The sequence below is a fragment of the Lentinula edodes genome (genome assembly GCF_021015755.1).
Source record: "Lentinula edodes strain Le(Bin) 0899 ss11 chromosome Unknown C8R40scaffold_8, whole genome shotgun sequence".
Lineage (NCBI taxonomy): Eukaryota > Fungi > Basidiomycota > Agaricomycetes > Agaricales > Omphalotaceae > Lentinula > Lentinula edodes.
The window spans coordinates 306,081-326,606 of NW_025764314.1; the positions used below are offsets into that span (position 1 = coordinate 306,081).

At 45.9% G+C, this 20,526-nt stretch overlaps 10 protein-coding genes and 1 non-coding gene across 11 annotated transcripts; 5 read left to right on the forward strand and 6 right to left on the reverse strand.

Moving 5' to 3' along the window:
• Positions 1-1,002: 1,002 nt before the first annotated feature.
• Positions 1,003-2,096, forward strand: C8R40DRAFT_1224234 (multi protein bridging factor 1-domain-containing protein; the record flags this gene model as incomplete). Its single annotated transcript, XM_046233299.1, has 6 exons — positions 1,003-1,087; positions 1,147-1,148; positions 1,206-1,275; positions 1,326-1,408; positions 1,475-1,637; positions 1,698-2,096. 6 exons carry the CDS (start codon positions 1,003-1,005, stop codon positions 1,739-1,741), a joined length of 447 nt encoding a protein of 148 aa, XP_046088956.1. The 3' UTR covers positions 1,742-2,096.
• Positions 2,097-2,338: 242 nt separating this feature from the next.
• C8R40DRAFT_871126 (gamma tubulin) lies at positions 2,339-4,364 on the reverse strand. Its single transcript, XM_046236504.1, has 11 exons — positions 4,259-4,364; positions 4,044-4,210; positions 3,810-3,992; positions 3,472-3,762; positions 3,269-3,424; positions 3,070-3,216; positions 2,848-3,009; positions 2,676-2,791; positions 2,558-2,621; positions 2,421-2,499; positions 2,339-2,366 (listed from the first exon to the last, which is right to left on the reverse strand). The coding sequence occupies exons 1-10, from the start codon at positions 4,305-4,307 to the stop codon at positions 2,476-2,478; spliced, it is 1,359 nt and encodes a 452-aa protein (XP_046088957.1). The 5' UTR covers positions 4,308-4,364; the 3' UTR covers positions 2,339-2,366; positions 2,421-2,475.
• Positions 4,358-5,642, forward strand: C8R40DRAFT_871318 (uncharacterized protein). Its single transcript, XM_046236506.1, has 6 exons — positions 4,358-4,527; positions 4,575-4,605; positions 4,690-4,787; positions 4,866-5,167; positions 5,220-5,288; positions 5,354-5,642. Coding segments are annotated over exons 2-6 (573 nt in total). The 5' UTR covers positions 4,358-4,527; positions 4,575-4,603; the 3' UTR covers positions 5,456-5,642.
• A 222-nt stretch (positions 5,643-5,864) lies between these two features.
• C8R40DRAFT_1159337 (exonuclease) lies at positions 5,865-9,207 on the reverse strand (the record flags this gene model as incomplete). Its single annotated transcript, XM_046229866.1, has 15 exons — positions 5,865-6,127; positions 6,182-6,247; positions 6,305-6,407; positions 6,463-6,642; positions 6,697-6,866; positions 6,927-6,984; positions 7,042-7,436; positions 7,488-7,651; positions 7,702-7,924; positions 7,977-8,040; positions 8,088-8,360; positions 8,411-8,500; positions 8,549-8,840; positions 8,887-8,957; positions 9,193-9,207. 15 exons carry the CDS (start codon positions 9,205-9,207, stop codon positions 5,865-5,867), a joined length of 2,427 nt encoding a protein of 808 aa, XP_046088959.1.
• A 10-nt stretch (positions 9,208-9,217) lies between these two features.
• Positions 9,218-10,512, forward strand: C8R40DRAFT_1092788 (uncharacterized protein). Its single transcript, XM_046227564.1, has 5 exons — positions 9,218-9,540; positions 9,594-9,727; positions 9,787-9,948; positions 10,000-10,390; positions 10,492-10,512. The coding sequence occupies exons 2-4, from the start codon at positions 9,602-9,604 to the stop codon at positions 10,099-10,101; spliced, it is 390 nt and encodes a 129-aa protein (XP_046088960.1). The 5' UTR covers positions 9,218-9,540; positions 9,594-9,601; the 3' UTR covers positions 10,102-10,390; positions 10,492-10,512.
• Positions 10,405-12,185, forward strand: C8R40DRAFT_871133 (protein-tyrosine phosphatase-like protein). Its single transcript, XM_046236505.1, has 7 exons — positions 10,405-10,588; positions 10,664-10,917; positions 10,974-11,027; positions 11,084-11,276; positions 11,345-11,616; positions 11,669-11,722; positions 11,785-12,185. The coding sequence occupies exons 1-7, from the start codon at positions 10,527-10,529 to the stop codon at positions 12,099-12,101; spliced, it is 1,206 nt and encodes a 401-aa protein (XP_046088961.1). The 5' UTR covers positions 10,405-10,526; the 3' UTR covers positions 12,102-12,185.
• On the reverse strand, positions 12,186-13,565 carry C8R40DRAFT_871359 (uncharacterized protein). The gene has a single exon (XM_046236507.1). The coding sequence runs from the start codon at positions 13,274-13,276 to the stop codon at positions 12,269-12,271; it is 1,008 nt and encodes a 335-aa protein (XP_046088962.1). The 5' UTR covers positions 13,277-13,565; the 3' UTR covers positions 12,186-12,268.
• C8R40DRAFT_1067475 (uncharacterized protein) lies at positions 13,512-14,625 on the reverse strand (the record flags this gene model as incomplete). Its single annotated transcript, XM_046225918.1, has 6 exons — positions 13,512-13,690; positions 13,840-13,949; positions 13,980-14,012; positions 14,083-14,192; positions 14,275-14,536; positions 14,609-14,625. The coding sequence occupies 6 exons, from the start codon at positions 14,623-14,625 to the stop codon at positions 13,512-13,514; spliced, it is 711 nt and encodes a 236-aa protein (XP_046088963.1).
• On the reverse strand, positions 14,058-14,155 carry C8R40DRAFT_t70. The gene has a single exon. It is a non-coding gene; the product is annotated as a tRNA-Ser (tRNA).
• Positions 14,626-15,494: 869 nt separating the features above from the next.
• On the forward strand, positions 15,495-17,091 carry C8R40DRAFT_1167930 (Aldo/keto reductase; the record flags this gene model as incomplete). The annotated part of the gene is made up of 11 exons (XM_046231104.1): positions 15,495-15,583; positions 15,645-15,666; positions 15,719-15,812; positions 15,876-15,890; positions 15,942-15,967; positions 16,027-16,418; positions 16,475-16,493; positions 16,546-16,615; positions 16,668-16,873; positions 16,933-17,006; positions 17,061-17,091. The coding sequence occupies 11 exons, from the start codon at positions 15,495-15,497 to the stop codon at positions 17,089-17,091; spliced, it is 1,038 nt and encodes a 345-aa protein (XP_046088964.1).
• Positions 17,092-18,200: 1,109 nt separating this feature from the next.
• Positions 18,201-19,605, reverse strand: C8R40DRAFT_1167931 (GroES-like protein; the record flags this gene model as incomplete). The annotated part of the gene is made up of 7 exons (XM_046231105.1): positions 18,201-18,282; positions 18,336-18,474; positions 18,526-18,783; positions 18,842-19,029; positions 19,080-19,286; positions 19,344-19,399; positions 19,456-19,605. The coding sequence occupies 7 exons, from the start codon at positions 19,603-19,605 to the stop codon at positions 18,201-18,203; spliced, it is 1,080 nt and encodes a 359-aa protein (XP_046088965.1).
• Positions 19,606-20,526: the final 921 nt, after the last annotated feature.

Here is a 20,526-nt window from a genome sequence, read left to right on the forward strand (position 1 = left end):
GGATTTTCCTGAGCGTAGCTGAGCGTGCGTTTCAAGGGTATTCATTAGAGAGTGCCGCACTGCTTTTGATAGACTCGGAATATATTCGGTTACCCTACTCTTTGATCTTCTTTGATATTCCAGTTCTAGGAAGATCTAGTGTAGGAGTTGCGTCCTTGAACTTGGATTCGGTTATTCAAGGGACAGTGAAGGGACATGGTAAGAACTGTTTGGGGTGTAATCCCACCAGAATAGTCTTGAGCTGAACCAATAGCGGATTCAGAAGATAAAATGGTATATATAAAGGACCATTACTGCGAGGTGCTGAGATATGGATGACGAGGAACAGTGTTGACGATCATGTGATGCAAGTCGTTTCCCTAAACTCAGACTGAATAATTATTCAGAATTATTCACGATAGAAATTATCGTCGTGAACTAACAGGAACTGACAGTGGCTAGCCAGGCTAGATTCTCTAATCTCAAGTTTCAATCTCGGACCTCTTTAGCTCCTCCTTCAACCTCTTCTTCAAGACATGCTCGCGATGTCTGGCATGATATATTGTCTTGCATAACGTCTACAATTAGTACCGTCTCTCTAAATGTCAGTATATTGCCTGAGCGGAGTCTTGACTTTGTGTGGCACTGAATAAAATACCGCAAAAGTAGACTCGGAGACTGCCTAGTAGCCTACTGCCTGCTTATGATCATGGAAGAAGCTCTCCAAGCAAAGTTGCCGCCCGGAATTTTTTGAGCTTTCACTTGGTTGTTTCTATTTCTATTCTACGTCTTCCTCCTTCTGCCCGTATTGCTATGTACTTATGACTAGATTTGAAGCAGATATCACCGCGCTCAAGTCAATGATCTCGCATCCGACATGAGGGCATGAGTCAGCACACACAGCATGAGAATATAAACACTATATTCGTACACGCAACACACACCCTTTCACTGCTACCACCACCTCTCGCATTTTAGATTCTTTAGAAGAAGGAGAATTCTTGCCTGTATTATATATTCATCATGAGCGACGAATGGGACGCACAAGTTGTTATTGGCTCCAAGAGACAAACTCCGAAAGTCACAAAGAAAGATTCCGACCTCAATGGTACGTGGAATACAAAGTACTGGTACTGGGTGGCAAATTCTGACCTTTGTATTGTACAGCTGTACGTATCCTATATCATTGCGAAATGTGGTAGAATGCCATATTCAATGTACTCTAGGCCCGAAGGTCAGGCGCTGTCGTGGGCACTGATAAGAAGACGACCGGTGGTTCGAACAAGGCTCACCAGGGTACGTGGCTTCTTGTTATCGTTCATGCCTCTCCTCACTCCCTCCACTAGGAACTGACCACCAAAAGATTGCCAAGCTCGATCGGGAGAACGAAGTTGCCCCGCCACCCAAAGTTGCACCCTCTGTCGGCCGTGTGCGTTGACATCCTCACTGTGACCCTGTTGTTTCCTCTACATACTAATATGACATTTTATTCCAGGCCATGGCTACTGCTCGTGCAGAGCTCAAGTTAACTCAGAAAGATCTGGCGCAGAAAATCAACGAGAAGCCGTCGGTTATGCAGGAATATGAGTCAGGAAAGGCCATTCCTAGCGTTCAGATCCTTGGCAAACTAGAACGCGTCCTTGGTGTGAAATTACGTGGTACGGTTTTCTTAACATCCCTACTTACCTTCCATTTAACTTTATTTTCATCTTGTTCAGGCTCACAGATTGGGGAAAAATTGGGAGGGCCTAAGAAGTCATGAATGGCTCCTCTTTCCTCCCATTCATGACTTCTGTTTTCGTAGTGAGGTCGTCCCTGGAATATTGTACTAGATAGTCTTCTTGGATGCTATGCATTTTTGTTTCTCGAAACTTCCATCCGTAGCCATCCGTCAACTTATCGGTGAATTTGGTCCGAGGTCATCAAAATATGGACTCAACGATATCATACATTTTGCTAATACTATGCATCTAGGCAAAGGGCCCCTCACATCAAGGAAATATACTTGAGAGTACATGGCAATCTGGTAGTTTGTAATTCGAAGAATTGAGAGGCAGCATACTTTAGCAAACTTGAGTCCACATGTGATGTGATATGCATCGACTCGCTTCCGTCGAAGAATCGCAGTACCAGTGTAGCTTCAGTAGCTTCTCTTTCCTTACCCTTTCCTGACCCGACCCTTTCCTGACCCGCTCCTGACCCTCGTGTCACCCTGTTCTTAATTATGGCATCCCTCCAGATACTCGTCATGAGCTCAAGTGCTGCGACACTCCTCATTCAATCCGAGCCCAGTGAGATTGCACGGCCGCTCTTGGGCCTTGCAGTTAACCGTGCATACCTCTTAGGAGCTGGGACCCGACCTCCAGCCTTCTCCCAATCCTGCATCTCTCAACACAACATAGTTAGTTGTACATATATTAATGTACATACAGAACGCTCACTACAAATATCAAGCATCACCAAAAGTTCAAAGAGCTACAATACACCGAATGACTCCTATTGTCCACCTTCTGCCGCACCCTGCAACAAGGAACGGTTAAGTCAGAAGGCAAAAGCATCAAGTAAGGAGGAGATTTACATATGAGATATAGTCAGGACTTTCACAAGATTTGTATTCGTTCAGCAGCTCTTCACAGGTTGCCCTACAAAACAAAAATCAACATTCGACCATTGAGTTTAGAGTGTTCATTCCTCACCTAGCATCATCAAACTCCTCCAACCCATTCTCAAACATTTTCTCCTTCTTATACTGCTCCAAGAACGCGTTCCTTCTCTTCAACTTATCGAATTGATCCAACATCCGCTTGAACAGCTATAAATGTATCCAAGATTCAGCTATAATAACTTTGTGTCGAAATAACAACGTACAGATGCGATACTAGTATGGTTTGCAAGCATCAAGCCACTGACACGATGATTGGTGGCGACATAAGGTGAACGTTTTGTGATTGCGACTTGTGGCGACGTCGGACCCCAGGGGATAAAGTTGGCAAGTTGTCTTTCTCGAATTCGCAGAAGGGATTGGTGGACCTAGAGTACCCGGTGACCAAAATTAGAGCAATTGACCATTCTGTGACGTTTGGTACTTACATCAGTAGGATCGACATCCCCTTGTATGATATTGAGAATAGAGATATAGCAAGCAGTTTTACTTGGTGTTGTAGATACCATGCGGTTTTTGGGTTGTAACAAACGTCGCATCACGTCAAGCACCGTCGTGCGTCTTATGGGTTTGGCCTGTCAAACAGTATCATTCAGCAGGAACTGACCTTTGAAGGATAACACACACTTTGTCGATCTGATCACTGGTGAACGGCGTATAGGATGTCATGAGAAAATGACATCGAGGTGTTGGGATGAGCGACGCAATAATGCCGACCAAATCGTTGTTCATGTATCCCGGGTATCGAAGTGTTTGTGTGCTGGCTGCCATGACCGTTGCTACCTTGACAGATAATGAACACTGCTCTCTTGACTGCGGATATTTCTTACTAGTTGATTTGTTTGGTCAAACGTAGGTGTTTGAACATGAAGTCTTTCTGATGAAATCCGTGCCAACGCTCCATTATCTAGTACCACAACCGAATCAGCATGATTCACCAGACGTTTTAGCGTAAGGAGAGAGTTGTATGGTTGGACAACGACATCTCCTTCTTGTGCATTCGGAAAAACACTGTATGTTTGGATGAGTTTCTTTGGAAATCTATCGTTCAATCGTTCTAAAACAAATGAGCCCAGTCCTGACCCAGTTCCTCCAGCGATCGAATGTGCGAGCATGAAGCCCTTGGGGGGATGAACAAATATTTCGGGACGAGATATAATACACGTACCTCTAACGAATCGCTACCCTCAGCCTCTCGGTCAATCATCTCCATTATCTCTTCGTATATCCGTTCTCCAGCAGCATATCCTTGGGCCCAATTATTCCCTGCTCCACCACCATCCTTAGACACGAAGATATTTTCTGGATTGTACAGGTTCGCGTAAGGTGAGGTCAGTATATTATTGATAACCTGGTTTCATCAGTTAATAAATTAGGAACGATAAACACGTTAAGCACTTGCACGAGGCTCAAGGTCAACTAATATTGCCCGTGGTATATAATGTTCATCGTCAGCTTGATAGAAGAACGCGTCTTTTCGGTCTCCAGGCTCAGTAGCCCATTCTTCGAGGATGCCTTCCTTGCTAATCCCATGTTCAGCGCAGAGCCGTTGCCAATAAACCGAGCCCACTAAAGATAACTGAGTATACTTTGTAAGCGATGAGGCCGCAGACATACTTTGATTCCCACATTGACCTAGCTGCACTGTGACAATTTCTCGAGGCATGATCGACGCGAAGTATACGCTGCAATTATCTGTTGGCACAGTGCAAAAAGTAGTCACGTTACAAGACTTTCCCACAATCTCTCTCCAACTCTAAGTCTTTTTTTTCGTTGCCGCTCCAATCTTTCATCGATAACTTCTCCCTCTCAAATATCCTCTAGCACGTCAAGAGAGCTTACAGATAGCTGAAACAAATAACCGATATCCCAAATCACCACATCGAGTGAGCAGAAGTTTTTCTCCCTGCACAACGCAGCTCAACTCATCCAGAGGCTACGTGTAGATCTATCTCGCAAAGAATGTGAGTATACCGCACCAAAGATACTGTACCGATAGGGAAACTTGAGGCACTTGTCATTTATCTGATTTGACGGCTTCTCTTTAGGCTTGTCTGTAACATCGAAGGTTGCAAACATGCCAAGCTGTCTCGAACGAAAAAACTGCATTTCTATTATTATCACAAAGAAGACTATAAACTTCGATGTGGGTTACCTCCATTTTCGTGAACTTACATCGTCGCCTTTATTTGGTTGTATATGCTAATGTTTTCCTCTCTACCAGATAATGGTCAAAAAATCTCTCTCACGCGTCGGCCAGATGGAAAAGTCGGCTGCGCTTGTGGACAGGAACAGCATGCGCGTTATAATTATCAAAAGGTTTATGAGATGTGTAGAAAAAAGATCCACCCTCCAGCGAATTCAACACAGTGGAAGGACTCGGATGATAATTTGATATCTTCAGGTCCGACGCGCACTGGTCCGGATACTTCGATGAGAGTTAGCAAAAGACTTTTGCCGCGGAGAGTTCAGGGAGCGGCGGGACAAGCGAAATTTGAGAGTGAGATCAAGTTAACTAATTTGGAGGTACTGTATATGTTCCATTTCTCTTTGTAGACTTTTACTAGAACAAACGTAGAAACACAAAGATGACTTGCTACGAGAAGTTCAGGTCACCAGAGAGGAATTGGTAGCAAAGCATAATGAGGTGTGTTGCATTTTCCAAACCCAAGTGGTATATCGGGGTCATTTTTTCAATTGCGTGGCCATCAGCTTCAAATAATCCTCAAAAAGCAAGAAATCTCTGAACTTGAAGCTGAACTTAATGCCAACAAGTTACGCATAGGATCTATGGATCGTTTATTCGAGCCATAAGCCTTGAAATTCCTACACCACAACTGCAAGCACACCATCATCCCTGTTGAGATTCTTGGTACTGTAAGCAACTCGCCAGCTGGAGAATGGACGAGGAACTTCGGAAACGTTCGCTTCGTGCATACTCAAGAATACCGTAGAATATGCTAGTATTATTTCATAGTTGTTAAATTACACAAAAATATAGCAGCGAGGGATATGCGTTTGCTAACCTTTAGTCAACGCATTACTGAAAACTTAACGACCCCCCCGTCCAATCCTTTTGTCTCTTGAACAGGACAAATGAAAGCAGCTGCCACCAACAAGTAGAACACATCAAATCAATGATTTACTTGTTTGTACACATGTAAATGTAAAAAAAATGTTCCTGTTCAATGATCAAACTTTGTTTAAAAATGAGCATATCCCGTCAAGATAATTTAGACAAGGTCTTCTTCAACTCCGCGTTTTTCCTTTCAAGAGCCTCCAACTTCCTTTCAGATTCCATCATCTTCTTTAGAAGATACCGAGACCTCCGGGATGAGGGATCTTCAGTCAACCAGGTAGAAGGTCCGTTTTTCCCAATTTCCACCAGCTTCAAGAGCTCCTCCTCACATGACTGGATGGTTGTCTCTGCAATGGACACGAGCCGGTTGTTGAATTCAATTTCCTGAGTGGCTCTGAAAATGGGATCTGAAAGCCCATAAGTAAAGCTGTGTAAATGGATAAGGGTATAAATGGTAATACCATTGACCAGACGTTCGAAGACCCATCGATAGACGGGCTTCCCTGGTCGTATAATAGTAGGGAGACCTGTAGTTATTGTAGTTCAAAGATGAGACGCTTTTGAACAATTTGATTGGCATTTACCATCGCGAGTTGCTATCGTAATCAACTCAGCATGTTCCATGGACCGTAGCGGACTGTCATCGCCCTTAAATGGGTAGTCAACTAGAATTTGGTGATAGGGGACCTAAGAAAACGTATTGTCACGAATACAGACCAACAAAATGTAAGCATTCACTCGCCTCGGGATTCCTCGACAAAAGGTTGAGCAAAGTCCATGCCTGACCCCGTGTCCAAGGGAAATTCTTCGCATCCTCCGCATCATCTCCGAACGCATTCTTCCTCAACTCTCCAACTCCGCGATTGACGATGTCTTCAACAGCTTCCTTCACACCCATACCACTCCGTACTTTGTTTATGAGCTGCAGTGGGAGACCGTCAAACGGAGTGTTATGACCGTAAAAGAGACATCTCACACTTTCGAGATCAACGGACCTACCTCCAAGTCGCTGCACGTAAGTTTTCTCTTCTCGCGACAGAGTAACGTCGACATCGGCTTCATGTAGCTTTTCTTGCACGAACGCGAGAGCACTGGTCTCATCTGCATCGTACAAAGCCACGAAGTTCAGTGGTTTAGATTGTAGCGCTAGTCACAATCGATAAAAAGTCAGTCTACAATCTTTACGCGTGGGGCTTGAAATTCAACCTTTTGCCACTTTCTTCGAGTTTTCCCGGTTATCGCTGATGACAATTACATGGGCAATCTGTTGGATAGGAAATCATTCAGAACATTGTCATTGGAAAGACAAGATCGTGCTCACCTGATTTTCGGCTAGTTTGGCAGCCCACTGCGCAAGGCCATTGAGGAGGTCTTCTCGGGCAGTCTTTCCAGCGAAATTTCGAATCACCACTATAGGTAGAGCCTCCACAGCCTGAATCTCATTTCCCTCGTTCTCTTTCTTCCTTCCGGAATCCGTTAAAGATGGTTTTTGAGCTTGTTTCTGGTCTGCATCGGGGGGAGTGTTTGCCTTCTCATTCAGAGACTCTTCGCGCTGGCTAGCTTTCTTGTCAAGTTGGTCCGTAGGCCTTTCACGCTCTTTCGCTTTGATCTTTTTCGTGATAGCCTTATGTTGTTTATCACTAACGTTTCGAAGGGCAAGGGCGACGGTGTCCAAAATTTGCTGTAGCTGCTCGTCAACAGAACGGCTCAAACCGGCTGCGGGCCCATATCAGACGTCAGTTATCTCTCATTCCAGGAAGGTATTACCTTTTTGACCAATCACGCCGACACTAGCGAGATCGATGAGGTTGTTCAAGCTGTTTAAGAAAGAGAATATCGGCCAATATCCAGTCTGCTTTGCGAGACCTGCCACTAATTGCGCATCGGAAGAAGCCTTGGAAAGCTCACGACAGTCGATGACAAGAGATTTTCTATTCGATCGATTTGAGTCCGAGTATCTTATGTGAAGATTGGGGCATACCTTTCGGCCGACTTCAAAGCAGATGCTATCATCGTGCTTTTGCCACTCCCTTGGGGTCCATGTACAAATGTAACTGTAGAAGGTAGATCTGATAGGTAAGTTTGGATAGCCCTTTCCGCGTCTTCTCTTTCTTTCCAGATTTGCTTATCGACTGGGGGAGCCTCGGACTTGGAGTAAATCCTCTCTAAAGTATTCGCTCGGAGCCATTTGTAAACCTTGAACTCTATAGAATATCATTAAGCATTGATGCAACACAACGAAGTACAGTGTCGTACCTTTGAGGTCAAACCAATCCAGTAATTTCGCTTCAACCATGAGTATGCGAATTGGGTCGAATATCTGCGTCGCATCAGCGTGTTGAGGAGCAGATTACTCGTAGTTCTTACCGTGTATGTAAGGGTCCCAAGCAAGAAGAATAGAACAGGAAGGAAGATCTTGGGATGGTTCGTTATCCAATCTCGAATAACATGAGCTTCAATGGGAGATGTGTAGGATATGCGAAGACGCGTAGGCCCTCCAGAGGTAGGCACTTGCAGACCATATATAACGTTCCGTGCAACAGTTGCAGAATGGATGCGATTAAAGTGTATCGTGGAAAATCGTTGCATGCCAGCAGGTACAGGAGTAGGTTGTGTGAGCTCTTCAATGCGTCCATAAGGCTGACTAGATGTCATGTCCATGTAGCTTTAGATGAGATGTGGTAACATACTCGGAAAAGTCGGTATAGAGTCTCTTCTGGCACGTCAGGCCCTTCAAAAGATACCTTGAGTATCCCGGATGCAGAACGTCCTATTATATCCTATATCACCGGTCAGTGATATACAATATAAGGTATGAAACCGCTCACCTCTGTCCAAGGTGACCCTTTCACCAGCCATACATTTGGTGTGCGAGGTCCCAGCCAAGTTGCAATTCCACCATTCATTCGGGCCTCTTGCCTCAAACTCTCTTCGATAACATTCAAGGCCGGCTCCTCCGCACCCGATGCTTTGTACTTGAATTTAACAAATACACCACCGTCTTTCAGGTGTGGGTCCACTGAAAGTATACGTAGATCGTGCGTTTTGACATTGCTTAACTTCTTCTGAAGATTTGTTAATAGTGTATCTTTCTGTGGTGCTACAAAGTATCGTCGGAGACTGAAAGAATCATTAGAGTTATTATAAGGTGGGTTGGAGAACTCACTCAAATTTGCCCAGTAGAACAGGGAAAACTGAATCTACAAATACACAACCGTCTCGTTCTGGCACTGGGACCTGAGGAAAACATTTGACAATGAGCAGATATTCAAAGAGAAAATGATGACCATGCTACCTGAACCTCTGACTCTGCTATACTAAAAAACTTTACGAGATTTGCTGGAGACCGAATAACGTGATGGCGAGGAACACTTCCAAAAGCTTGTCGAAACATGAGATCTTGGAAGCTCAGAAAAGAAAACTGGTCGACTTGACATCATCGCATAACACGGCCCGCGGGCCGCAGGTTTACCTTCAAAAATGCCATTGCTTGCTTTGGAAATCAATATCCTGCACTACTTCAAGAGCTCAATCGAAGACCATCGACTCGAGACACAAATCTTCAGCAATGATCACCAATTACGAGAAGGAATGGATATGTATTGGCTACATACAACTAACGCTGCCTCGATTTCTCGACTGAGGGACGAATCTATTGATGTACATGTATGATAATATACGCGACGGCGTTTGCCCGCCGCAAAGAATGAATTGATTTCGGGATGTTATAAAAGCCCCACTGTCGCAACAATTGTTGACCTCAACTTTCTTTCGATACCTGTTGCTCTCAAATTCGCTACTGCCGTAACACTTCCACTCGGTGAGTTCGTGCTCCATCGATATTCGCGACTTGCTGACGTTTCTTTCGACCAGTTCAAACCATGCGTTTCTTTTCCGTTCTTTATACCATCGTTGCTGCTGCCAGCGTGGCCTTAGTTTCTGCCCAAGAAGCCGCCCGTTTCGGTATAGTGAATGTCACTCCCACCGGACTGCTCACAGCCAATGAAGTGCGTTGTCCTCCGTTGTACCGCGTTGTCAGCTATGTTTAATTCTGGGCGTCAAACAGAGCATCACAATAAAGTACAACTCGACCCTTGCTCAAAATCAACCTCTTTACGTCGACTTTTATCTGGAGGGAGAGTTTTCCAATGGAAATGCTGCTCCGAACCTCTTGATCTCGAGGAACAATTACACTGCCAATCAAACCATTCTCCTTCAGAACGCAACGGTAGGCTTTGTTCTATTGAAACTGAGCTTGTGTACTGACTCGCAATCATAGGTGCCCAATCTCGATTTGTTGGGTAATGTCACCTACGCCCTTTGGGCTTGGGTTACTTACAACCAAAGCGGCTTGTTGCAAATCGGAGGGGTCTCCGCATAAGTACAGGAAAGGGTGTAGTAGATGCAGCGGTGTCGTTTAGGACCAGTTGCCCTCATGGAACTGAGCTGATATGTACTACTTTCCGCATTCCCTGCCAATATACATCGCATGATTTTGTTCCATCAGATCTTGCGTGTGGATCAGTTGTAGTTGTGATGAGGAGATAAATTATACAGTATGTTCCTCTCCTGGTGTGGAGTGGAATCATGCGACGCCTTGTTTATGAAGTAGTGGGGTTATAATTGTAAGAAAGTTGAGAATACTTCAGCCAGTGAGAGTTGGGGAATAGGTTGGAGCTTGTTCACGCGCTTTCTGCAGCTGACACTGACAGCTCTTTGAGCGGCACTGACATAGCTTCTTTATTTACTTAATACTTTCTTTCAAGTGTAGATACACTTTATCCTTCTTCAACTCCTTACACGACCATGTTCACCAACATTCCTCCAAGCGTCGACGAAATTGTCGACAAGCAGCTCTTTATTGGCAAGTAAGGCTTATTTTACATAATTCATGCTTTCACTTTCTCTAGCATTGACAATTGTTAACCGTGTCGATTACACAGCCTGTCCGCTGCAGTGTCTTCCGAATTGCGAAAGCAACTAGGAATAACACACATTCTCTCCGTCTGTCCCGAATTTCCTTCGACGGGGTTGAATCACTTGACGATTGCTGTAGACGACAGCGAGTATGAAGACCTTCTCATTCGCCTTCCTGAAGCCTGTCAATTCATCCAAAATGCTCTCAGTAATGGAGGCAAGGTCTTGGTTCATTGTGTGATGGGTGTGTCCCGGAGCGCCACCGTTCTTTCTGCGTACTGTGCGTCGGTTTCGTTTCGCAAGTTCCTGCGCCACTCTTTCTCACTGCGAATCCAGTAATGCAATCTCGGAAACTCAACCCGTCTCAAGCTCTGGAGCTGATTCGGACTCGTAAGAGATATCTATTTCCTCCCTTGTTCGAGTCGCCGTTAACCATCGTAACCCAGGCCGACCTTGCGTTCAACCCAATTATGGTTTTCTCAAGCAGCTTGACGCTTTCGGTCAATGCGGCTACAACCCGTCAGCTGAACACCCCGCGTACATTTCATGGAAGCGTCGACAGGAACAAGACGTCACTGTGTTCTTAAACCAGATGATTGACACTATTCCTGTAATCCGACAACAATTATATCTTTGCAGGCACGTACTTTTGCCCTTCCAATTCACTCAATCAAATCTTCCTCTGACCGGTCCGCTCTCAATCTTAGTGAGTTTCCAGACGATGTGGAACAAACCCAGTCCCTTCTTTTTGAGTTCGGTATCACTCATTTGCTCTCCATTTCTCCTTCCACGACCATCCCGAGTCCGACAACCCTCGTCCAACACCACCACATCTCCGATTCGCAGCAGGAACGCGATACGATTTTGCTTGCCCTGCCAGAGGCGTGCAATTTCATCAAACAGGCGATAGCTGACGGGGGTGTGGTTCTCGTTTATTCGGAAATAGAATCCAAGGCCGTTCTTGCTTCGTATGGATATCGTGAGTTTTCTGTGCTATTTGACGAGTTCCGAATACTGAGGATCTATGCTAGTAATGTGTTCTCGTGGACTCACGCCCAAGCAGGTGTATCAGCAGCTGACCGAAGGTAAATTTAACTTATTACCTACCTATGTGAAGCCAACTTACATCTCATCGATTGATATGTAGCTCTCCCTCTCTTCAACCGCACGTCCAACTTCACCCGGCAGCTGGAATTATTCGACGCATGTTCATTCGCTCCGACATCTGACCATCCACTGGTCAAGGAATGGCTCAACTCTGGTGCATCCTCCGGCTGGAATAGTCGGCGAGGATCATCAAATTCGTCAGACGTCGCCGCCGCACTCAGTGCAACTGCTCTCAATGTACTGAGTGACACGGGTATTGATTGCAAAGCCTTTGGTGAAACGCTCCACAAGTTACAGAGTACTTCGAGAACGTCTAAATCACTTGCTAGACTTCAACCCATTGAAGTTCAAAGTTAATGCTCACGATGTTCGGTTGTAATTTCATCCTATGATCTATATGTTGTCACAGTACCCTATACATCTGCTAGTATCGCTTGTAATTGTATGCATTCACGGACTACTTCTGTTACATTATGACTAACACACAACGAGGAAAGGAGGATGTACATAGAGCGACCTGCGAACTAGCACAACCGCATATCAACAACTTCCTGAATAATCGACACTGTATATTGTGATACAGTATTCTTCCAAATTCCCAAAAACCCTTCATGCTTGTCTATCTCATGTAGAACCATGGCCGCAGTGTTGCCGGAAGCGTATGCAAGATAACATGTGAGGACGGAGATCATGTCCGTGCAATGGTCTCGAGGAGCTGTGATGAGGATCCGAGCACCTTGATGCCGGTGTAAATCGTATCCCGTTCCGCACATGAACTCTCTTGATGCAAGAAGCTGCTTTTGCGTCAACAACGGGATACCACCGGAGTGTTCATTATTGTAGTCCCTGTGATCAGTATAAAGCCTGTGTGCTGCCTCAAAAGGCACTTCGTCGACTTCCGAGGTGAGAATGTGCATGCGAAGTCCGAAAAAGTTGGGAGAGTTTGGGGAGATACCCAAGTTCAACACCTGGGTCTCATAAGAATCGACGTGATGCTGAATGTCAGGCGACTCGGATTGGTCTTTCAAGGCACTAAGTTTAATGATATGCGTGAACCTTTCACCGTTGTTCGTTCTCAGCTCTTCCTCTGGAGGAATACGTAGTGAGCTCGTTGGAGGGCCGAATGCGATACGGTCACTCTCGAATGCGATGAATAAACCTGGCAGGATATGTTGCAAACACCTGGATTCGTTCTTCTGCGGCCGTTGATAGCGTTTCGCAAGATAGGAGGCCGGTCGCAGTGATGGTGACGGCGGTAAAGGCGAAGGCGAAGAGATGCCTTGCCCGTAAGGGGGCTGCTCTCGAAGGCGGTACGAATGTCCAAAGGGAGAAGAAGGTTTTGGCAAATGTGAGGATCGTGGTGGTGCTGCCGCTATTTTGGCGTTATGATGGGTAGCTGAGTTTGACTTTCCGGATATGTTCTTCGCGCGGGGCACCGGGGCCCATGGGTCTTTTAAAGGAGGATACAAAGATGATGGTGTGGTAGAGGGAGGGGTACCGGTTGGCGCATCAGTTGAGGAGGAAGACTGCATTGATACGGAGCATAAGAATACTTGGTCCGTTACTTTATATTATGTTCCTTCCGCAAAACACTTGATCGACGATCAGTATAGGAGAGTGGATACGAACTCGAGACCGATATATCCCCCTTTTACACGGCGTCAGCGGCACATTTTGCCTGATAAGCCGTTGCTACCGAAATGAAAATCCAGCAGTTGAAGCCCGCGAAGGCGCACTGGCGAAGGACCATTTAGGTTTTAAATGTACCTACTTCGAATGGTCTTTCATCCATCGGTCGACTACACTAGGTATAGGGCAGGCAGACGATTCTGATCTGGGGTGAGCCTTGTACATCTCCTGGCAGCATTCATACAATTGTCGGAGGACTTTATCGCATTTCTCTGGATGATACGTGTTCTTCCCCAGACAATCCTGAAGATTGCAGGCTAAAAGATGGATAAAAAAATAAGTTTTGAATTCGAATATTGTGAGCTGGATAGTATTGACCTTGGGCTTGACAAGGAGATGGGTTCTATGTTTTGAGTAAGCCTGGAATGAGACGTTGGTTGGAAAACCTGGGCCATACATAACTTACATTCGACATGGCAGAATGGAGATGCAGAAAAGAAAAGGAAGCAGAATGACGTCACAGTGGAAAACTCCCGTGGTCGAACAAGTCGAACCCGGGCCAGCCGGGCCGTTTCCCTGTTCAACGTTCAACGTTCATGTACTCACTTCGCCGGAGTGGTTGTGGAACGACTCCAGGAGCTTGTGGAAAAGATAGGGTACAGAACATAACAAAACAAAAATAACCGTCACCTGTGCGATTCGAACACACGCGGGCAAAGCCCAACCGCTTTCGACTACGAGAAGGTAGCAGGCGATCCCGTTAACCACTCCGGCAAAGTGACTTATGATACCAGATGGCGTATAAAAATATATAACTGTCTATATGTGTATGCATGGTACTCAACTAATGAACCACAAGTTAGCTTACTGGCTACATGCACTCACAACAAGAGCCACGCACGTTTGAACGTCTTCCTGTTTCGTTCATGTCCTTTGTGATGTGGTGGCCATCGAATATACCGGGAATATACTCACCAGCGCATGGCTTGAGGAAGACATTTGCTTCGACGACGCACAGCGACGCACTCTGGTCGCACAAGGCCAAGTCTTCGGATTTGGAAGCCTCTCCTTCCGGGACAACACAGTCTGAGTAATGCAACCCGAACACAGTGTCGTATCGTGATAAACAGATTGATCTGCGCTGGAGAGCGAGGTAGAGATATCTAGGGAAAGCAGTAGATCTATTGGAATAATTCTACGAAACCGTCGTTCTCGTTGCCGAGTCTGGAACTGACAGAGAAGGATGATACATTCGACGCGGAAATAATCGTGACTGCCTTTGAGCAACCAAATACTTCTCTTCGAGTCAGCGAGTTGGCGGCTGCCTGGGGGTAATCCAATCGGTGTCAAGGTCAGAGGCCTGAAGACCGACATTTCTTCTGATGCTCGACGCGTCTCCTCACTCACTCTCATCGTCAGATTCGTTCCTTTCCCTTCCAGTCTGATCACTACTACTCAATATTCGCTCCCCGTCGCTCTGTGTTTGCTCGTCTATGTTCTGCTACGAATTGACGCGTCATCCCAAGTCTTGCTTAACGAGCTGGTTCAATCGCCAGTCCGAGGCTCCCGAGGCCGATACAAACGACCATTATCAGTGATTGACAAGTACTTGTCTATAACATAACACTGAAATTTTTTCAAAAAAGTCTTCAGGTCTTCAGGAAAGCTTCCGCTTGCATAACTTCGAGTAGCTGAGGTATTACATGGACCCGACACCCACTTCAATTCTACCTTTCCCGGCCTGGCTGTCCCCGGGATGTCGATAAGGTGCGGGCTGACATTGGACAGCAACGACTCCGCTCCTCGTTTCGATCAAAACTGCAGGAAACCATTGAATCTATCATTGAACGCGTTCACGTTCAACGAAAACAGCGGTGTTACCCCGGTTATACTCGACTGATAAAGCCTGATATTCTGACTAACTCAGTGCTTTATCGGGAAGCTGGATGGACGGTTCCTGAACTTGCGTACTAATCGTCCTTTTCGGGCGGTACAGTAGTAAGCAAGGCAATTTAACCCAACTAGTCGTGAGATGGGATTGGAAAAAAAATGCTTCCGTGGTATATATATGGCGTATGCGTATGGGGGTGCCATCTAGCAAACTCTACAACTTCGACAGATATGGCTCTCAGCAACGCTCTCAAAATCGAATACAGGCAACTCGGTAAATCTGGCTTAAGAGTCAGTGTACCTATCTTGGGTGCCATGAGGTGTGTTCTTTCTATGGTTCAGGCTGCACATGAAGACACGACTGAGTATGAAATTTCATAGCATTGGGGATCCTAATTGGAATGTAGGTTACGTGTCACTACAGGTGCCTTCACTGCCTTGACCGTGAATTACAGGGCTGGCCGTTAGGTGAAGAGCAGGCTTTACCTCTCTTGAAACACGCTTGGGATAGAGGTGTTAATACTTGGGATACCGCCAATGTTTACTCGAGTGCGTATATATCTTGATCCTCGATGGAAGGATCATCATATCTGATCAGGTTGATGTTTTTAGACGGCGAATCCGAAAGTGGGTGATTGATCATCACAGAAACCCATCATGTTGACTGACTTCTCTCAGGAATCATTGGCAAGGCTATCAAGAAAGTAAGCATTACATTATCCTTCAGAACACTGATGTTTACAAAGATCTTCTTCGTGAACAGTACAACATCCCACGAGAACGTCTCATCATCCTCACAAAATGCTATTTCCTGACCCACGAAGAAAGCTCTGCCAACACTTTCGCCATGGGCTATCTTAAAAACACTCGGGACTACGTGAACCAGTCCGGACTCGGTCGTCAAGCCATCTTCAACCAAGTTGACGCGTCGCTCAAACGTCTCGGGACCGACTACATCGATCTCCTCCAAATCCACCGATTCGATGCCAGTACGCCCGTTGAAGAGACCATGGAAGCTCTGAACGACCTCGTCAGAATGGGCAAAGTGAGATACTTGGGTGCTAGCTCTATGTGGACATGGCAATTCCAGATGATGAATTACGTCGCGGAGAAGCACGGATGGACAAAGTTCATCAGCATGCAGAACCGTATGAGGTGAGATGTTGTTCCAATCAACCATCGAAGTTTAGGGCTGATTCAAAGCTTATCAGTCTCTTGTATCGTGAAGAAGTACGCCATTCGCTATTATTAATAAGAAGTATTCAATCTGATGCGGTTCTAGGAACGCGAAATGCTCGCATACTGCAATTTCGCCGGTATTGGTGTCATCCCTTGGGGTCCGCTCCACGCAGGTGTGTTTGTCATCTCCATCTTCGCACTATGTTTAACTCGCGACTTTCCAAGGTTATCTCGCCCGCCCTCTCGGCACGGCCACACCACGAAACGAAGCCCTCAAGGGTACTGGATTCGACCGTGTCCTCACTTCGACAGATAAGGCCATTGTCAACCGTGTAGCTGAAGTGGCCGAGCACAAGAAGTGGACTATGTCCCAGGTTGCACTCGCCTGGATCCTCACAAAGGTCTCTAGTCCTATCGTCGGTTTGAATAAGGTAAGAACCTATGCGGTCTTCATGGTGTTTATGTATTGATACAATCTTTTCTCTTGTAGCCCGAGCGAGTAGACGAGGCCATTATTGGAGATAAGAGGCTTTCATCCAACGAGATTGCTTACTTGGAAGAGCTGTAAGTCTTCAAAAATGTGTCCTCTTTCTCGTGATGCTGATTTATCGTTTGAAGCTATCGACCATTAAACGTTGTGGGCCACTAGATAGATTCAAAACTATGTACATACTGTCAAAGTAAAACACATTGGCTTCGAGATTGCATTTGTTGGACTTTTAGGCAGCAACTTTGATCCTCTTCAAAGTATCATTGAAATCGTTATCGGAAGTTGCGACTACATACCTCACGAAACTAAGTATGGCCTGGAAGGTCTAGCTTGTCCTATATCATTTTCGAAGAAGGGATCATACACTTATTCAGCTTCAGCAAAATGAATTGTATACCCCTGTGCATCCGCTCAGAGGGTGTACAAGACATTTAGGACGGAGAAACCAAGGACTTTGGTGATGCATCTGGCACGTCTGCACAGATAAGTACATCTCGTCACTTGGTGGGTATAGCAGTGTTCTAAGTATACATAAGTCCAAGGGTCCAAGATAGTCCAGTGCCAGCCTGGTTTGGTCCAAGGTTTTGTCTTCTCAAAGTCGCCAACGTTCGTCTAGGTCCCATTGTGCCCATCGAATCCAGAATTGATATGTAGCCCCGAGTCGTGCTCCGCAGTGATCCTGTGTGATTCTGTGAAGTCAGTGCAGGTCAGTACGGGGGCGCCCCGGGACAGCAGGTGGTCGACTACACCCACTGTCCTTGAATATAGTAGGGCTGATATGTTACTCATGGCTGAAGTTGTAATTGTGTTTGAGTCGCGAGTAGTCGCTTTGAGACATGCGAAGTGAAGTCTCAGCCCTGGTCTCCAGCCTGAGAGCTTCAGAACTTGAGACACGAGATTCAGACAGCACGAGCGTTCCCATTGGTATGTCAATAAAGCATCGAGGATTGCCAAGCAGGAAACTCGAGCCCGTCACCGCCTGGTACCGACAGGTCTTGACATCTTACTCGACAGCGATACCGAGTGAGTTGGAGTGAAAAACGATTTCCAATCTTGAAGGTCTGCCAAAATGGCCAGGTAATTTAATTGAAGACAGGCTTTTCTTTCTCAACGATCATGTCACCGATGTACATATAGCGTAGTCGTAAAAATATTCGTACTTGAACAACAGCTTGTATCTAATTACATCCATTGCAGTACATTTGGGTATCTAACATAAGTTCTAGTAATTATGGCGAAGTCATTGAATCATGGATCTGGAAGCGCTCTCAAGGGGTGATGACAGCACGGAATTTGACCTGACCACTCTGCATCTTGCCGAATGCCTCGTTGGCTTGTGCCAGAGAGAACCTAACAAATCAAAATGAGAAAACAGGAAGCGTGAGGAGTGGTGCGGAACCTACTTCTCAACCATTGCTTTTATGTTATGCTTCTTAGCAAATGCAACTGCCTCCTCGCTGTCCTTGGCATGACCCGAGGGCCAACCTTTGACAGTAGCGCGTTTACCGATGAGAGCAACGGTGCTCAGTTCAAGGTCAGCAACTGAAAGTGCAAATCAGATAACGCACTCAAGAACATGAAACTCGTACTTACTGGCAACAGTAAGCATGGTGCCTCCGACTTTGAGCCCCCCGAGAAGAGTTGTAATAGCATCACCCTGAGGAGCAGTTGCGAGAATAACCTTGGCTCCGCCGAGTTTCATAAGTTCTTCGACCTGGTTCACCTTTGATCCGTCGAGGTAAATATCGGCACCGAGCTTAGTGGCCAAATCCTTCTTAGCGTCGGACTGGGATAGCGCGACAACCTTGAAGCCCATCTGTTTAGCATACTGAATGCCGAGATGGCCTAGACCTGCACAAGAATGAAATCAGCTGATTTTGGTGACGCGTACTGTTAACAATAAGCTTACCACCGAGACCTAAAACGGCGACGAGATCGCCCTTTTTGAGGTCGGGGACATGGCGGAGTGCGTTAAAGGTAGTGATACCAGCGCAGAGGAGGGGGGCAGCTTCAGCAGGGTCAAGATCTTTGGATATAGGAAGGACAGCCTCGGTACGAAGAGTAACGTATTCAGCGTAGCCACCGTCCTGGGAGACACTATTATGACAGATAAGAAATCAATTCAAACGATCAGAAGAGAAACCAACCCGTTGATAGCTTCTTTCGAACAAGTGATGAAGTCGCCCTCCTTGCACGAGCCGCACTCATGACAGTGCCCACCATGCCATCCAGAGCCAACACGATCTCCAACTTTCCAACGAGTTTCGCCAGCAGGCACTGAAACGACGTCGCCAATAATTTCATGGCCAGCTACTCGGGGAAGTGCTGCCATTCCATACTTGACCATAGCATCGCTGTGTTAGATTGCAGCTTAGCTGATGACTCTGCGCACGAACGGAATGTGTACTTACCTAGCACATACACCACACGCGAGAACTTTGACGAGGATAGTACCTGCTTTGGGTGCCTAATGGACAAAAGTTAGAAAAAGAAGGAAGCATTGATGACAGACGCGTTCCACACCTCTAGAGGCTTTTCAATGATTTCAAAGTCACCACCAGCAGATTTGATGACGGCAGCTTTGAAAGTCTTAGGCAGCGAGCTGGTCGAAACACGACGATCGTTATTGAGGAGTTTCTTTATTTTGGCTTTGAAGGACTTGGAGAGCGACATGTTCAGTTCGGGAGTGTTGGGAACTGGTTGGAGGGGAAGAGCAAATGACCTTTGATGCTCGGACCTAATAATTTACCTTGTCTTATACTCTCTTTGCTAAGAATTTGGACAGTCAGCAAACTTCTTGCTTACATATCTCGCTGTTGGGAAAGGCACAGGAAGATCCCGCAAATAAATTCTAAGATTACTCCGGAGTGTAGAAATGAAGCATGATGCCAGGACGACACGGGAGAGTTATTTGTACCGATACGCCCGCGATATCAAGACGCTAACTTGAAACAATTTGATGATCTGCCTTTTTGGGATACCTAGACGAGAATCCCGAACCGTCTTGACGCTACACCAGCATTCGAACTTGAGTTTGAGTTGCAACCAACGTTTGCAGTGTGTTTTCAATGCGTCTTGCAGCAGATGAATTTCCGTGTATCTCGTGAGATTTTTTCTTGATACATCCAAACCTTGGAGAGCGGATGTAATTCATGTCAATTTGGAACCAGGGCAAGGCGTTCGCTGAAAGAAATGGGTAGGTGGCAATCCGAACATGGTGATATTTGTCATGGATTATGTAAAGATAGAGGAAAATAGGCTCGTTCAGGACCTCCTCTTCAAACTTACTAACCGCAAATACTCAATCAAGCTCGAGTATCTTTGGCCGGCCTTGAGAGATACTCACAAGGTCTTCCTCGTCGTGTATGCATTGCGATTCAATCATCCTCCATGATCTCGCATCGTAAACTGGTTGGCAACTGCATCCAATGCAATCGATGACATGGAACTTCCCTCCATCCAAATCCAATCGACCATCCTGTCAAATTTCAAACCTTGCTTACTATTCTGCTATCGTCTTTGAGACTTACATATGGTCATGTCCGCATCGCCTGTCCTACGATCCGATCACCCAGAAACTTGTCCACCTTCAAA

Excerpts from the sequence above, each read along its gene's own strand:
- C8R40DRAFT_871133 (XM_046236505.1), top strand. The coding sequence starts at position 10,527 with ATGTTCACCAACATTCCTCCAAGCGTCGACGAAATTGTCGACAAGCAG. Across the intron at positions 11,028-11,083 it reads TCTGGAGCTGATTCGGACTC|GCCGACCTTGCGTTCAACCC; the intron begins GTAAGAGATATC and ends ATCGTAACCCAG. Across the intron at positions 11,723-11,784 it reads GTATCAGCAGCTGACCGAAG|CTCTCCCTCTCTTCAACCGC; the intron begins GTAAATTTAACT and ends ATTGATATGTAG.
- C8R40DRAFT_1092788 (XM_046227564.1), top strand. The coding sequence starts at position 9,602 with ATGCGTTTCTTTTCCGTTCTTTATACCATCGTTGCTGCTGCCAGCGTG. Across the intron at positions 9,728-9,786 it reads GACTGCTCACAGCCAATGAA|AGCATCACAATAAAGTACAA; the intron begins GTGCGTTGTCCT and ends GGCGTCAAACAG. Across the intron at positions 9,949-9,999 it reads TTCTCCTTCAGAACGCAACG|GTGCCCAATCTCGATTTGTT; the intron begins GTAGGCTTTGTT and ends TCGCAATCATAG.
- C8R40DRAFT_871126 (XM_046236504.1), bottom strand. The coding sequence starts at position 4,307 with ATGCCTCGAGAAATTGTCACAGTGCAGCTAGGTCAATGTGGGAATCAA. Across the intron at positions 3,217-3,268 it reads CCAGTGATCAGATCGACAAA|GCCAAACCCATAAGACGCAC; the intron begins GTGTGTGTTATC and ends ACTGTTTGACAG. Across the intron at positions 3,010-3,069 it reads GGGATGTCGATCCTACTGAT|GTCCACCAATCCCTTCTGCG; the intron begins GTAAGTACCAAA and ends CGGGTACTCTAG.
- C8R40DRAFT_871318 (XM_046236506.1), top strand. Across the intron at positions 4,788-4,865 it reads AGAAGACTATAAACTTCGAT|ATAATGGTCAAAAAATCTCT; the intron begins GTGGGTTACCTC and ends CCTCTCTACCAG. Across the intron at positions 5,289-5,353 it reads TGGTAGCAAAGCATAATGAG|CTTCAAATAATCCTCAAAAA; the intron begins GTGTGTTGCATT and ends CGTGGCCATCAG.
- C8R40DRAFT_871359 (XM_046236507.1), bottom strand. The coding sequence starts at position 13,276 with ATGCAGTCTTCCTCCTCAACTGATGCGCCAACCGGTACCCCTCCCTCT.